Source organism: Hemiscyllium ocellatum, chromosome 37, assembly GCF_020745735.1.
Source record: "Hemiscyllium ocellatum isolate sHemOce1 chromosome 37, sHemOce1.pat.X.cur, whole genome shotgun sequence".
Taxonomy (NCBI): Eukaryota; Metazoa; Chordata; class Chondrichthyes; order Orectolobiformes; family Hemiscylliidae; genus Hemiscyllium; species Hemiscyllium ocellatum.
In genome coordinates this window covers 6,500,616-6,516,936 of record NC_083437.1, presented here as the reverse complement: position 1 = coordinate 6,516,936, position 16,321 = coordinate 6,500,616, and the positions used below count along the sequence as shown (strand labels likewise).

The following is a 16,321-nucleotide window of genomic DNA, read 5'->3' as shown; positions in this document are numbered from 1 at the left end:
CACAATTGATCTCTTGGAAGCCAACATACCCCTCATTGCAATCAAGCTAGTCTCAATACCAGAAACTTGGCTGTTTGTGCTATGTTCCCCTGAGAATCCATCACCCCCTACATTTTCCAAAACAGCATACCTGTTTGAAATGGGTATATCCACAAAAGATTCCTAAACGAGGTGCCTACCTCTCTCGCCCTTCCTGGAGTTAACCCATCAATGTGACTGTATCTGAGACTTTCCCCCTTCCTATAACTGCCATCCATTACATACTGTTGCTGTTGCAAATTCCTCATCACTTCTATCTGTCTCTCCAACCGATCCACTCAATCTAATCAGATTCACATCCAACAGCATTTATGGCAGGTATAATCCACAGTAACCCTTAAACTCTCTTCAAACTCCCATATCCGACAAGAAGTACATATCACTGCAAAGGCCATTTTTGCTCCTTCACAGTCTAGAGACTCAGGAATAAGACAGTGTTATTCCTCTACAAAACACTGCCCCAGGTTAAATTAATAGTTATGGCTTATATTTTAAGTTTAATCAAGAGACTCCAAAAACATATAATCAAGAAAGAACCCACTGTACTCACTAATACAGCCTTTATCTTGGACAGACTTAAAACAACAAAAAAATTACCTGATTCTGTGTTGTGAACGTCACCCAAACCAGTTCCTCCAAGATTAGTTGTGAAATTCACTGTTTGTTAATTTTCCCAGATACACTACGATGTCTAGCAACACATGAATTCAAAAACAGCAAAGGCAGTAACTGTGCAGGTTCTCTCTCTCTCTTGCACTGTCCTCACTATGTGCTTCCTTTGTCTGTTCTGCTTAGCTTCATCTGAGGACATTGTCACTGTATGACTGTTGATGGGTCAGAGGAAAATTTGTCCTTTTTTTGTTTTATTCATCCACAAGCACATTGTTTGTTTGTTTTTTCACTTTTCTTGCAACATTAGTATGACGGCACATGCTTTTTCTCCCCCAGTATACTGATGAATAATTAGTGCTGGGTTATTCACCTATGATTGGGTTTCCAGTACATCAATCTATTAGTAATAGCTTGTTGCTGTGACCTGAATGAGCCCCTCATGGTATGTGGGAAACCGAACTCTCCATGTCACTTGTGATCTTTTATCTCTCATCGATGACATCTGTGTCAGCTATTTTTGTACTAGATTGGAACAGTTTTCTTTTGAGATTTACCATCATTCAAACCCTGTTTAGCTGCTGTCCTTGATAAGGGATAGGGAGGCCCCTCTCTATTACTCATATTTAGTTTTTAGAACTTTTTAATGTCTTGTTTAATTTTATATAAATGTGTGTTAAAACTATAATTTACTTGGAAACTATATGATTATCTTGAAGAATCTTAATTAAAATCTACTTGTAGTATAACTGATTAGAAAAAAAGCAATAACTAATTGTCATGAAATGTTCTTATCTTTCAGGTAGCAAAGAATGTTGCACATTAATTAGTTATTGTTTTAAGCACTGAGAACATAAGCCTTCCCCACACACTAATTCCTGTTAAATGTACTGCAAAGCTTGATGGGGCTTTCATTGGCTATTTTGCTGCACTGTCAGGGGACAACCCTAACAGTTACAAATAGCTGGCCATGCTTCTCTCACGCTCACTTAACAGTACTTTTCCAACCTCCCCATTGGCAGTCAGGATTTAACAGGAGTAGGTAGATCATGTCCTGTAAGTCATGGAACATTTGTAGGGTATTTGGTACTCTTTCTGGAGAAAGGGGCAACTCATCACTTTATTGGCATTGCAGCAGGACAGTTGTGAGTTCAGGTAATAGTTTTATAAGAGTGACTAGAATCAGCCTCAGAGAGCTATGGGCCCAGGACAAATCACACTCTACAACACAGGGAGAGTGATGGGGTACAAAAATTTCATCAAACTCCTTTGTGCTAATGGACCTTGCCTTCGAACTAAAGAAGAAACAAAGTGCAAGGTCACCAAGGTGTCTCTTCCACCTATTCCTTGCCTGATATGGGCGGCTCAGTGGTTAGCACTGCCGCCTTGCAAGGCCAGGGACCCAGGTTTGATTCCAGCCTCTGGTAACTGTCTGTGTGGAGTTTGCACATTCTTCCTGTGTCTGCATGGGTTTCCTCTGGGTGTTCCAGTTTCCTCCCACAGTCCAAAGCTGTGCAATTCGGGGAAATTGGCCAAGCTAAATTGTCCATAGTGATACTTGCATTAGTAGGAAGTAGGAGAATGGGTCTGGGTGGGTTACTTTTCAGATGGTCGGTGTGGACTTGGGCCAAAGGGCCTGTTTCCGCACTGTAGGGAATCTAATTTAATCTAATCTACCTGGCTTTTAGGTCCTCACAGATGACCATGGTCTCAACATGGGCTGTCAACAGAGGCCAGTGGTTACCCTATTTTGCCCTACTGTAGGGATAGTTCTGAGAGTAACCATGAATGCCAGCACTACAATGAGGCACATGCATCCACGAGACTAAGGTGACATAAGGTATCAGAAATGTTTTTATTTCCTGACAAATCAGGAACAAAGCTAGGTCATGATTTTGAACAGTTGGAGCCTATTATGTTCCTTATTTCACTTAGCAAAGGCTGAACTTTGATCGGTTTGATGCAAATGCTTTCCTTAGTTAGATGCAGAACTACGTGGAGCATTATGATGGTGGGCACTCAGAGGAGTCCTCATAACATGCAGGAAGGGGCATCAGAATCCAAACCATTCGCTTTCCTTCCAGTGTAATATCCTATCTTTGCCTTTATCGTCCCTGTCCCTCTTTCAAAGAAATGGACTTTCTCTTAAATTACTAGTCATTCTACCACATGAAGTGTTTTTTTCAGCTCTCTGGCCCTATTTGTATTTGCTTGCACCTTTTTCCCTTTTATGATTAGATTAAATAGCATAGTGTTGGCTGATGGGAAATCTATTTTAATACAATAATTTTAATAGCATAATCTTCCCAGTCTTTCCTAACATTGCAGATACTCTGAGGGAGTATGCTTTTCTCCATTTATCACTGGAGCTAGGTTTTATGAGAAATGATTGATATTAGACAAACCTTGGAAATCAGTGGCCTTTCCAGGGAGGTGATTGCGGCAATTTTAACTGCAGCAGCAGCTTCAAGGCAATCCAGTAGTACATCTCTCCCACCCGCTTGCATCCAAAAAATGAAATAGGCCTAAATCCATATCTTTTTACTCAACTGAACCTAATAGTTCTCTGTATCATAACACAGAATGGTAAATCTAGTGGGAAGCATTCCTCCTCCACCCTCCTCATTTTGCCCTAGCCCCATATCCTTCTGCTAAGAATCTATATGTTATTTGGCTGTCTCTGTAATTGTATCCAAACGTGTGAAATGCTAACTTCCACTTTGGGTGCATCCTGCAGTAACTCCATTAAGACTTGATATTGAATCAGTTTCTGACATACCTCTTTCTTCTTCTCTTTTCTCCTTAATGTGGAAGACTTAATTCTGCCCCAGCTGTTGACCAGTGGATATGCAAGTTCACATCAGCTGTTTGTAGAACAGGAGATTTCCTTGGCTAATGTTTATCCATCAAACAACATAAAGAGATTATCTTGTCATTATGTCATTAGTGTTAGTGGTATCTTGTTATGGATAAGTTGGCAGCCATGTGTTTAATAACAATGCTTACAGCAATGACTATATTTTAAGCTAGTAAAAAATGAGGTCTGCAGATGCTGGAGATCACAGCTGCAAATGTGTTGCTGGTCAAAGCACAGCAGGCCAGGCAGCATCTCAGGAATAGAGAATTCGACGTTTCGAGCATAAGCCCTTCATCAGGAATAAGAGAGAGAGCCAAGCAGGCTAAGATAAAAGGTAGGGAGGAGGGACTAGGGGGAGGGGCGATGGAGGTGGGATAGGTGGAAGGAGGTCAAGGTGAGGGTGATAGGCCGGAGTGGGGTGGGGGCGGAGAGGTCAGGAAGAGGATTGCAGGTTAGGAGGGCGGTGCTGAGTTGAGGGAACCGACTGAGACAAGGTGGGGGGAGGGGAAATGAGGAAACTGGAGAAATCTGAATTCATACCTTGTGGTTGGAGGGTTCCCAGGCGGAAGATGAGGCGCTCCTCCTCCAGCCGTCGTGTTGTTGTGTTCTGCCGGTGGAGGAGTCCAAGGACCTGCATGTCCTCGGTGGAGTGGGAGGGAGAGTTAAGTGTTGAGCCACGGGGTGATTGGGTTGGTTGGTTCGGGCGGCCCGGAGGTGTTCTCTGAAGCGTTCCGCAAGTAAGCGGCCTGTCTCCCCAATATAGAGGAGGCCACATCGGGTGCAGCGGATGCAATAGATGATGTGTGTGGAGGTACAGGTGAACTTGTGGCGGATATGGAAGGATCCCTTGGGGCCTTGGAGGGAAGTGAGGGAGGAGGTGTGGACGCAAGTTTTACATTTCCTGCGGTTGCAGGGGAAGGTGCCGGGGGTGGAGGTTGGGTTGGTGGGGGGTGTGGATCTGACGAGGGAGTCACGAAGGGAGTGGTCCTTGCGGAACGCTGATAGGGGAGGGGAGGGAAATATATCCTTGGTGATGGGGTCCGTTTGGAGGTGGCGGAAATGGCGGCGGATGATACGTTGTATGCGGAGGTTGGTGGGGTGGTAGGTGAGAACCAGTGGGGTTCTGTCTTGGTAGCGGTTGGAGGGGTGGGGCTCAAGGGCGGAGGAGCGGGAAGTGGAGGAGATGCGGTGGAGGGCATCGTCGATCACGTCTGGGGGGAATTTGCGGTCCTTGAAGAAGGAGGCCATCTGGGCTGTGCGGTGTTGGAATTGGTCCTCCTGGGAGCAGATGCGGCGGAGACGAAGGAATTGGGAATATGGGATGGCGTTTTTACAGGGGGCAGGGTGGGAGGAGGTGTAGTCCAGGTAGCTGTGGGAGTCAGTTGGTTTATAATAGATGTCTGTGTTGAGTCGGTTGCCCGAGATAGAAATGGAAAGGTCTAGGAAGGGGAGGGAGGAGTCTGAGACAGTCCAGGTGAATTTCAGGTCGGGATGGAAGGTGTTAGTAAAGTTGATGAACTGTTCAACCTCCTCGTGGGAGCACGAGGCAGCGCCGATACAGTCATCGATGTAGCGGAGGAAAAGGTGGGGGGTGGTGCCAGTGTAGTTGCGGAAGATGGACTGTTCAGCTACTTGGCTGTATAGTTGTGAAAGGTGCAAGACTTTTCTTAAAATAGTAGAATGAACGATTACTTTATGAAAATCTTCAAGCACTGCACTAAACTGGATATGTTCATTTTTCATATCGGGGAGTGAGATTTTAACTTAGATCTTGCTCTCAAAATTAACCCTTGGTTGCCATAAAATGCAGGGTCTGAAATGTGGTTGAAGTAGAGCCTTTCACCTCCTAAAGGGTTTGAAAGTTCTTGTGAGGAATGGTATTGAAAGATGGGCTGGTTCTGTTTGAAGGAGACAGGCTTGCCACATTGTTTGAACTATTGAAATTGAGAAGGTTGATTGAGACGTACTGCACATTGTAGCATAGGATTCAAAGATCAAGAGCAGAAAATTTAAAAATTAAGTGAATGGTAACCTGATACCATTTCCTTTGAGCAAAAGATAATTAGATTAGACTTACAGTGTGGAAACAGGCCCTTCGGCCCAACAAGTCCACACCGACCCGCCGAAGCGAAACCCACCCATACCCCTACATTACCCCTTACCTAACACTATGGGCAATTTAGCATGGCCAATTCACCTGACCCGCACATCTTTGGACTGTGGGAGGAAACCGGAGCACCCGGAGGAAACCCACGCAGACACGGGGAGAACGTGCAAACTCCACACAGTCAGTCGCCTGAGTCGGGAATTGAACCCGGGTCTTCAGGCGCTGTGAGGCAGCAGTGCTAACCACTGTGCCACCGTGCCGCCCATAATGTGAATGAGTTACCTGGACTGATTGTGAAATATGGGATGCAAAGAGATGTGCTTCTTCTGGAGTGGAGGTTGGGGTTGGCATGTTAGGATAGTCATTGACGGGCAGACAAATATAGCTGATGCCAACAGTAATATTGGTAACCTCCGAGCATACAAGTTGCCATGATACCTGATATCACGCTAGGATTTAGCAGTACTATGAAGAGGAAGCCTGGAATTTTGACAAAGATGATGGGTAGAACATTGGGTTTGGATCACTGATGGATTATTACAAGCTTAATTAAAAAGGGGACAAGAAAACAAGTGGAAAGGGTTGTTGGTACATTACTTATTCCCAGGTTACCCGGTGTTACTGTCTTGATATTTTGTACACAGGAACATTTTGCACGAACTTTGCTAATTTTTCTTCTTGAATGGAAGCACTGGACATTGCTTAGCCGCACTCAGAATAGCAAAGTGAGCTGAGTTCTATTAATATGGAGAACTAATATATTACGTTTAACTAGGATGATAGCAAGCTGTCAAAGTAACAGTGATATTAACTATAACATTGAGTGGTTGAAGTATCTTGTCAAAGAAAATTAAGAGATGTAAAATATGTGTTATAACTCAGCATTTCTTCTGAAGTAAGCCTCTCTGCAGGTTGCGGTATACTAGACTGATTGACTGACTTCAGTTGCATAATCTTGTAGAGTTTTACTGACAATATCGTAATACATGTTTTCCAGGAGACAGATGTTCTTTATGTTGTTTCCCAGTTTTTTGTCGAAGAGTGGAAGAAGTTTATCAGGTGATGTTTTGTTTTGTTTCTGTTTTATTTTTGTATATTTTTGCTGTATTATTTATTTATGCTTTGGCTGTTCCAAATGGTCATCTGAAGTTTAGGACTGCTGTTCACAATGGTTTAGGAGTGGACAGGAAAATAATTTATGGTTTGGTTGGTGCACAATCATATTTTGAATTTTGGCTTTTTGAAGATGGAATACTATTTGATCAACTCAACATTAAATGATAAAATGCCCCCAGAATATTGCCTCAATTGCAGAATTTAGAATCACAAAGAGAAAATACAGGTATCCCTCCATATTGGTTACTGATGCATATTGGGCTTTATTTGAGGATAGCATATTTGTACACTTTCTGTTGTCATAAATTGATTGTTACTTCAATTGTCAAGCTAATTTTGAAAACATTTTGTTTTACTTTTTAAGTACTTAGTATGGTGATTGTTGTTCCAGACTTATAATTATCATTTATATTATTATTATAATTATTTGAAAATTGCAGTAAGTTTTTTTTATGGTAGTTCGCGTTCACATACTTCTTCCTTAAGTACCTCTTTGTAACTTGGTATTGGGAAAGTTGTCTGTTTTATGTGCTCAAATCCTCACTGCATCAGTAAGGTCCCTTCATTGCTCCTTCCAAAAGAAGCAGCAATGTTAAAATTCCAGAATAGGCCCTATGTGCATCGCACAAGCAGTGAGTAACTGGCAAGGCACCAAAACAATTGCAAAGTTGTTTTTGTATCTGTTTGAATGATGGACATTTCACTAGTATGTGGAAGTTACGCTACATTCTCAAAAAAAAAGACTTTATGGGAAACTTTGAGTACGTTCGCATGCATAATTAAGTACTAATAAACAAATAAGTTTATAGCCAAACTTGGTTGTCCACAGTGGTACTTAAAATTAATTGTTAACCAAATCCTATCACGGAATATTTTTCCAGTCCTTTCACTGTTTGATGGAATATGCACCAGAGGTACATTACTGTTGGTGGGAAATGAGCAGAATGGCTTCAGCTTTCCAGTGTTGAGTTGTAACAAAGTTATGATTCAGTTGGAAGGTGTTTGACCCAGCAGCAGACCTGACGTCCTTAGTGATGCTGCACTGGAAGAACAGAGCATATAAATGCATAACAAGGTTTTAAACCAGGCGGCGCAATACCTATCACAGGAAAATCACTTCACTTCAAGGTGCTAACTGAATGTAGATTTTTAGAATAATATCTACCATTTAGTAATGTTTTAATTCAGAGGGCAAATAGGCTCACTCTAAGAGCAAGAGGATCAACATTGATGTTGAATATGTTGCATCCCTGTAAATCCCTCCTCTGTGCATTCATTTGATTCTGTTTTCTGAAGGAAGCCAACGAAATGCAGTCCTGTATCATCTGTGGGTAACAATGCACTTCTCTGTCCACACGGAGGTCTCATGTTTACAGCAGAGTCAATGACCAAAGAGGATTCAAAACAGTGAGTCTTATTCCATCCTTCTTCTTAATGCTTGCCTACAAAGACTTAAGTATTTATAATCCCTTTTTTAGGCAACTATTTAAGTACTGATGACAGATAATCATTTCATTTCCTTCGGTAACATGTTTAATTGAAATTAGGATTACGAGTCATGTTCTATAGTAATTCAATCTCCAGAAGTAAAGAAAGATGTTGCTGCTATCAGGTGGAAGAGGATTTGAAGGGAAGTGGGGTACAAAACAAGCTATGCTTTGATTTTCAAAGTTTGGGAGAAGATTTGTAGTTCGGGTGCTCGTTTTGTGGTTCTGTTTGCCAAGCTGGGAATTTGTGTTGCAGACGTTTAGTCCCTTGTCTAGGTGACACCCTCAGTGCTTGGGAGCCTCCTGTGACACGCTTCTGTGATGTTTCTTCCGGCATTTATAGTGATTTGTATCTGCCGCTTCCGGTTGTCAGTTCCAGCTGTCCGCTGCAGTGGCCGGTATATTGGGTCCAGATCGATATGCTTACTGGTTGAATCAATAAGTACATCAACCTGGGCCCAATATACCGGCCACTGCAGCGGACAGCTGGAACTAACAACCAGAAGCGGCAGATTCAAACCACTACAAATGCCGGAGTAAACATCACAGAAGCGCGTCACAGGAGGCTCCCAAGCACTGAGGATGTCACCTAGACAGGGGACGAAACTTCTGCAACACAAATTCCCAGCTTGGCGAACAGAACCACGACAATGCTTTGATTTTATTCAGCCTTCATTCAGCCCTATCGGAGAAACTCTATTCAGTCGTTACTGCCTCTGGCAGAACCTACTCTCCTATGAGGGATCCAGTGCAGATTGACAGAATCATTTTTTTTTACAGATTAGACTTACAGTGTGGAAACAGGCCCTTCGGCCCAACAAGTCCACACCGACCCGCCGAAGCGCAACCCACCCATACCCCTACATTTACCCCTTACCTAACACTACGGGCAATTTAGCTTGGCCAATTCACCTGACCCGCACATCTTTGTGACTGTGGGAGGAAACCGGAGCACCCGGAGGAAACCCACGCAGACACGGGGAGAACATGCAAACTCCACACAGTCAATCGCCTGAGTCGGGAATTGAACCCGGATCTACAGGCGCTGTGAGGCAGCAGTGGGACTTACACGAATAACTTAAAAGTCCAGTTGCATGAACCTGGCTTGTATTTCCTTAACTTTAGGGGATTGATGAGTTCTTTGAGTCTTTCAAAATGTTAAAAAAAAAAAGTTGATCTGGTTTAACAGAAATTATACATACTGTTGCCTGAGATAAAAGCAAGAATATTTAAACTCATTAAACAGGATATAGAAGAACCACAATATAAATGACTTTTCTAGGAGAAATTATTTTTTCTGGTCTGAAGATCAACATCAAGGGGACATAAAATTAGTTTTCAATGATTCAGGAGTAAAATCACGAAGCAATTTTTTTCCACATGTGATAATAGAAATCTGGAAACCCTTCCCATCCTTTGGCTTTCTTCAAGGCAGTGCCTTGTCCAGTTAGAGTTGACTTGTCCCTGCTGTATAGATTGTTGTAATTGTTTGAAATTTGGAATTCTTGAGTTTGTCCAGATGAGCATAAGCTTAAAGATTTGGCAACTTGCTTCTCTCTTCCGTCATGTTCAAGTTCTGGACTGCCAAGAGACAATTCAATTATAAGCCAGCCTTTTTTAAAAGTGGTGTGTTATGCTTTCACAACTAACAACATTGTCCGCAGCATGCCAGAAACTTCAACTAGATCTAGCTACTAGGGCCAGTCTGCTTTCCCAACCGGCTTTGCTGTTGTAGGTTATGGCTGTTCATCCACCTTAATGCCATATTCCTATGTTATCCCCATATCCCAGGTCATTAGTAATTAATTAGAAATCTATCAATCAAACTTGGGCGGCACGGTGGCACAGTGGTTAGCACTGCTGCCTCACAGTGGTTAGCACTGCTGCCTCACAGCGCCTGAGACCCGGGTTCAATTCCCGAATCAGGCGACTGACTGTGTGGAGTTTGCACGTTCTCCCCATGTCTGCGTGGGTTTCCTCCGGGTGCTCCGGTTTCCTCCCACTGTCCAAAGATGTGCGGGTCAGGTGAATTGGCCAAGCTAAATTGCCCGTAGTGTTAGGTAAGGGGTAAATGTAGGGGTATGGGTGGGTTGCGCTTCGGCGGGTCGGTGTGGACTTGTTGGGTCGAAGGGCCTGTTTCCACACTGTAAGTCTAATCTTATTCAATAATTGAGCTCCGCAGCCCTCTAAGGTAAAGAATTTCAAAGACACCAGGAAAAACATCCTTTCTATATCTACTCAACTTTCTAAAAAAATATTGTATGCTTCTATGAGATCACCTCTCATTTTCCTAAACATTAGACAATACAGGCACAGGCTCCCCAGTCTCTCCTCTTTGGAAAATTCCAAATCCCAGGAATTATTCTAGTGAACTAATAGAGGTTTCTCTCTGTGATAGCTTCTGAATTTAACCGTGTTGATATAGGTGCTTGCAATTCATTGGATCAAATAGTCAGAAGATATTTTAATGGGATAAAATCTTATTAGTACAGGGATATAAACAATTTATTTTGGGATTTTGGACCATAACCTTCAGCAGCTTCATGATTTCTTCAGTGGAAATGCCTCATTTTTAAAATTCTCATTCTTGTTTTCAAACCCCTGATACTCCCCATTCTGTAACCTCCAATGTCAAACCTTTTAAGATGCCTGCATTTAATTCTGGGTTCTCTTGTATTTCCCAATTTTAATCAGTTCACAGTGATCTTGCTTTCAGCTGCCAAAGCTAAAGCTCTGGAATTCCCTCCAAAGACCTCGCTGTCTTGTTTCTTCTGTTTCTTTCTGAAAGATGCTACTTAAGATCTACCGCACTTGCCCCAATATCTATTTTTGAATAAGGCATTTGACAATCTTCAAGGCAGTATATTGTCAGCAAGTTGTCAGGCCTATCTTTGTGATGTTGAATGACAGATGTTACTTCCTATAGCTGACTTCCCTCCGACCTTATCTAATCAGTCTACATGTACAAAAATATGAGTCTATCATTGTTCTCCTTCAAAGATGGCCTAATCTGTCCTTTAGTCGTTGTTTTAAAGGTTAGCTGCTTTTCATATTAACTGAGTAACCAAAATGTTGGTACGTACTCCTGTAACTGGAAGCCTGTCACAAATTGAGACTAAAATAATATGGGACTTCGATCTGCATTGCATATTGTTTCGGAGATGGTGAACTTGGCAACTTTTACCATGCACTTATGGCAGTTTTTATTTGCTTGGGGCTGCTTAACGCCTTTAAAAATGGTGGCAAACATGCTGCCTGCAACAAGAAATTAATTACTTTTGATGGAGATATCTATGGCTACTCTTTTAAAGTTTTGTGATAATAGTGACTTAGATGGATTGAAAGATTAAGACTGGAGAAAACTGATCAAATAAATCTGTTTAGTTTAAATTACTGCAGCACAATCAAACCTATCAAACTAAGGATAAGTGTGCATCTTCGTGTAAATAACTGTTTTATTTCGTGTTTGGCTCATGGTCTCTAATATTTGTGCTGTTTTTTGAAGTGTAGTATTGACCCTCTTAGCTTTTGTGTTTGTGGTTTTGTTTAAATAAACACTCAACATTCTTTCAGCATTCAATAACCTGTATCTTCCTTTGCACAGTGTAGCTCTTTTATGGCCAAGTGAATGGGAAATCATCCACAAATTATTTGTCGTTGATAATACGATTAAAGTTATTCGACTGATGAGCACTGGAGAAAATGGCACTGTCCAACTGGAATATACCACCAGTCCTGGTAAGCATGGTTCCAGTGTGAGTTTTGACAGAAAGGAGTGTCTTCCTTTGATTTGTTACAGTTCTGCTGTTAATGTCAATTACTTTATCCTCGAAAGCATTGCTGCTTTTTCTAGTCTCTACTTTGTGAAGAATTTTCAAATACTAGTTGCAAAAATCTATTAATTTGATCATTCCCATCACAATTGAAATCTTTGCAATTGCACGCTTTTTACTCTTATGTTTAAAACCCGTGGTGCAGGTGAAGTTCTGCTTGTATCCCAATTGGGTATCTGTGAAATTGGTGATATGCTGTATATTCTTGTATATGGTCACAAGTCATGTTCTGTGCTGCTTGTAGAGTGATGTTTGCTCAGATCCCTTATCAACCTGATATGTAACCCCATTCAGCCAAACCCAATCTATTACCTATATGAAAGTTGAGGTCAAAGCATAATGTAGCCACGCTTACTTCCCCACGTCCCACATTCATTACATTGAGGCACAGAAATAAAATCAAGTTGGTGAGATTCTTTGTTAATTTAACAAAGCAGCAATTGAATCCATCTCTGTTACGTACCAAGAATTTCTGCCATTATTAACAAGTTACTGAACCATACGTTTTAAGTTGATTTTGTTCCTTGCACTCGATTACAAGATTTTTACAATGATACCAAGTGTAGTCGAATAGTGCTCGACAAACAATAAGGAATGTGAAAGTAATCAAGAACTAAGTCAGCACAGACTTTGAAATGGACTGTGCAGAGATTTGGTTGCTGAAGGACTACCGATGCCACAATATGGCAGCCAAGAAACGTGCACACATTTTACTAAGGTGTGCTCCCTTATCATTGTGGGCGAGGGAAAAAGATTTTTGTTCTCAGCTAACACCTGAAACACCTGAAGGTTTTTTGCATATGCAAATAATGATCCTAAGACTTGTTTGAGGCTCCTGTTTAATAATGGATGTGCCTTGACACAGCTGGTGATAACATCATGTCCACCTTGTTCGCTACAAGTGGGGTGACAAGTTGAAATGTATTTAAGTGAATGTGGCACTGGAAAAAATCAAGAATGCTCTACATTTGAAGAAAGCTAGCCCTGAAACTCCACGAGGCTTCATTTTGCGCTGTTTGCTGAAATTGCAAAGCCATGAGAAAAGATGCCAACCAATGGTCGGTGTGGACAAATGGTCAGAGTACCAACTGGGATAGGGCTGGTAAAGCAATCTTTATATGATTGACACACCAATTGAATTTTTATAAAACAAAAGATTGTAAAGTTTAATTTTTAATGTCTAGATCTTTGTGGAGAGTGTCGGGAAGGTTTACTTTGTCAACAGCAGCGAGATTTAAGAGAGTACACACAGGCCACTATCTATATCCGAAAGGTAGTGGAGAGTATCAAGGTACGACGATTTGTTTTATAAATGCTATTCCTATATAAATTATATTTTAAAACACAGCATTTAACATAAAGTATGATGTACCCTTGTATAATATCTCGTTAAATCATCACATTTTTTGTGTGATCACTTATCATGTATTGCTGCCATGCTGGTTTACATGTGGCTAGCAAGAAGGTTTAAAAATTGGATGAAGGGCCATTTAATCTTCCCCAAAAAAGTAGATAGTCTGAGTTTTAGGAGGATTTTAGAATTCAGCAAACAAAAAAAGTCAAAGCTCAGGATATCAGAAATAGAGTTAACTAGCCAGCGGGATAAAAACAGACTGCAGAAGACTTTATGGCATTTTAAAAAAAATGTTAGCAAAGGTAAATTTAAGCCTCTTTGAGGCAGCGACAGGGGTTAAAAAAAATAAGTAAATGGCATAGATGTTACATATTTTGTGCTAGCCTTTGCACGAGGAAACACAAATAACATACTGAAATATGGCTGGGAAACCAAAAGTCTAGTGAATGTGAGGTAAATAAAGAAATTAGCATTAAGGAATAAATAATACTGAAGAAATTAGTGGGACTTAGAGCTCAACTTCCAAAGCATGGTGACTCTGCTTGATTATATTATGTATTTCTAAATGCCCTGCGATTACATCCTTCATAAGAAAATAACATTTTTCCCAATGGCAGATATTAAGTTAACTGGAGCATAGTTACCATTGTTTTTGTCACTTTGTGACTGTGGGTGTTAGTTACATTGACTGACAGTTTTCCAATCCTTTCCAGAATCTAAAGATCTTTATATCATTAATTTTCCCTTTGCATTTCCCCAGTGCATCCACTATCTCTGTGATTATTTCCATTAATATCTCAGAATGTCCCATCAGTTCAGGGGGACTTGTCAGCCTACAGTCCCATTCATTTCCCTGGTACCTTTTTCTCTAATGATGGTTACAGTATTCATTTATCTCCCAACGTTTGGAATGTTATTAATGTCTTTTACTGTAGAGACTGATTGAAAGTATTTATTCAACTGATCACCCAGTTTTTGATTCCTCATTATTATTTCCTCAGCCTCACACTCTCGGGATTATGTTCACTTTGGTCCGTCTCTTCTTTTTCATATATTTAAAGAATCTGTTAGTCTGTTTTTGAATTATTTGCTAATTTACCTTTTTTTTGGTAATCTTTTGTTTTAACAATACTTTCTCATTCCTCTGACAGTCCTTTAATCTTTGCTATATTGTATGTTTCGTTTCCTCCAAGTTGATACCAGCCTTAAGTTGTTAACTATGATCAGTTTATCCCTTTGCTAGAATCCTCCTTCCTCAGTACTATATATCTTTGCATAAACGATTATCGTTGTTCCTCAATCATCTTTTCTTTCCTTTCCTTTCTTAATCCATGCCAGCCAACTCTACTCTCATTCCTTTATCATTACCCTTACTCAAATATAACAATGTTTCTGACAAGTTTCTTGCTCCCAAACTGAACGCTTAATTCGACCATGTTATGGTCACTGTTTCCTAGGAGATCTTTTGTTCAGAAATTATTTATTAAATTTGTCTCATTACACTTGCCAGATCAAAAATAGCCTGATCTCTGGTTGGACTCTCAACACATATTCTAGGAACTTGTTCCAAGTACACTGTATGAATTCTTTCTCGTGGTTGGCATTGCCAATTTGAATTTCTCAGTCTGTTTGAAAGTTAAAGTCAAGTCTGATTTAATGATGACTGTGTGTCTTGCATGCCCTCATTATCACCTGATTTATTCTCTATCTTATGGTATAATTAATGCGAGGGGCCTGTATACAACGCTCCTCAATATCATCTTGCTCCTATTATTTCTTAAAGCCACTCGTGGATTCTTCATCTTCCTGTCCCAAGATCACACGTCCACCTCCTCATTCTCTAACAAAGCCACCCAGCTCCTTTTCTTTCCTGCCTGTCTTTGCAGAAAGTCAATTCTCCTGAAACATTTAGGGTTAATTTGGCTAACTTTGGTTGCCTTGTAACCATATTTCCATAATGGCTCTAAGATCATAACCATTAACCTATATTTGTGCTGTTTAATTTTGTTCTGAATACTGAGTGCATTCAAGTAAAGAGCTACTAATTTTGTCTTTATACCACTTTTTACCTCCTTTGACCCTATGTGCTGCTTTTTTAAAGTTTATACACATTGTGAACTTTCCTGTAAGACTCTGGATATCTTTACCTAAACAGCTATCCTGCAACACTGCTGTATCTTTTGCAGTGTATCCCCTCAACCAGAACTCATTAGGAGCAGGAATAGGCAATTCAGCCTCTCAAACCTGTTGTTCCATTCTGAGAGATCATGGCTGATCTATGAATGAACTCGGATATATCAATTTTTGGTCCATATCCACACTAATCTTTGAGGCACGCATTTAACTCCTTCATTTCATTTACCTTATGCCAGTTTGCCCATGTCTCAGGGAGCAATTCTGAAGTTGTTGTCTTGGGGTTCTGCTGATCAGTGTAACTCCTCACTGCTCAGTCTTTCAGCAGAATCTCCTAAACTTATCTGAGGATTACATTTCCTGTACAAACTAAAGATGTAGTTTTTTTTAATAAGTTGGACTCCTTTCATGATATACTTGGAGTTGTGGTTGTAAAATGGAGTTAAAAGAATGAAAGACTGTAAATTAGTTTACATTATAACATTTATTCAGTGTAAAATAATGTTACTTGGCGGAAGTATAGCTGTGTTTGCCTTGTTACAAGCTGATTATTCTGTATATTACACATCATTCCTTTATTTCTCAGGTGATGAAAGAAGGTGCACCAGAGCTAAATTTAAGTGGTTCAGAGGCAGAGGAGGAGAGAGAGGAATGCAAAGTAGAAGGAGAGAAGGATCCTGACTTTAACCAGGTAGTATGATGTTTCCTTTTATTTAAAAGATACCTTGCAAATGAGTGGTCGGAAGGAGTCTTCTAACAGTGTAATTTATTTCTGAATTAATAGTT

The 16,321-nt window shown here is 40.7% G+C and overlaps 1 protein-coding gene across 2 annotated transcripts in view; it reads left to right on the top strand.

Moving 5' to 3' along the window:
• usp48 (ubiquitin specific peptidase 48) overlaps positions 1-16,321 on the top strand; it is a 131,320-nt gene that overhangs the window by 100,883 nt on the left and 14,116 nt on the right. For both annotated transcript variants that reach the window (XM_060851941.1, XM_060851942.1), the window contains exons 18-22: positions 6,610-6,671; positions 8,025-8,135; positions 11,820-11,953; positions 13,233-13,339; positions 16,122-16,226. In XM_060851941.1, the coding sequence (XP_060707924.1) occupies positions 6,610-6,671; positions 8,025-8,135; positions 11,820-11,953; positions 13,233-13,339; positions 16,122-16,226 (519 nt within the window). The remainder of the gene's footprint in view (positions 1-6,609; positions 6,672-8,024; positions 8,136-11,819; positions 11,954-13,232; positions 13,340-16,121; positions 16,227-16,321) is intronic.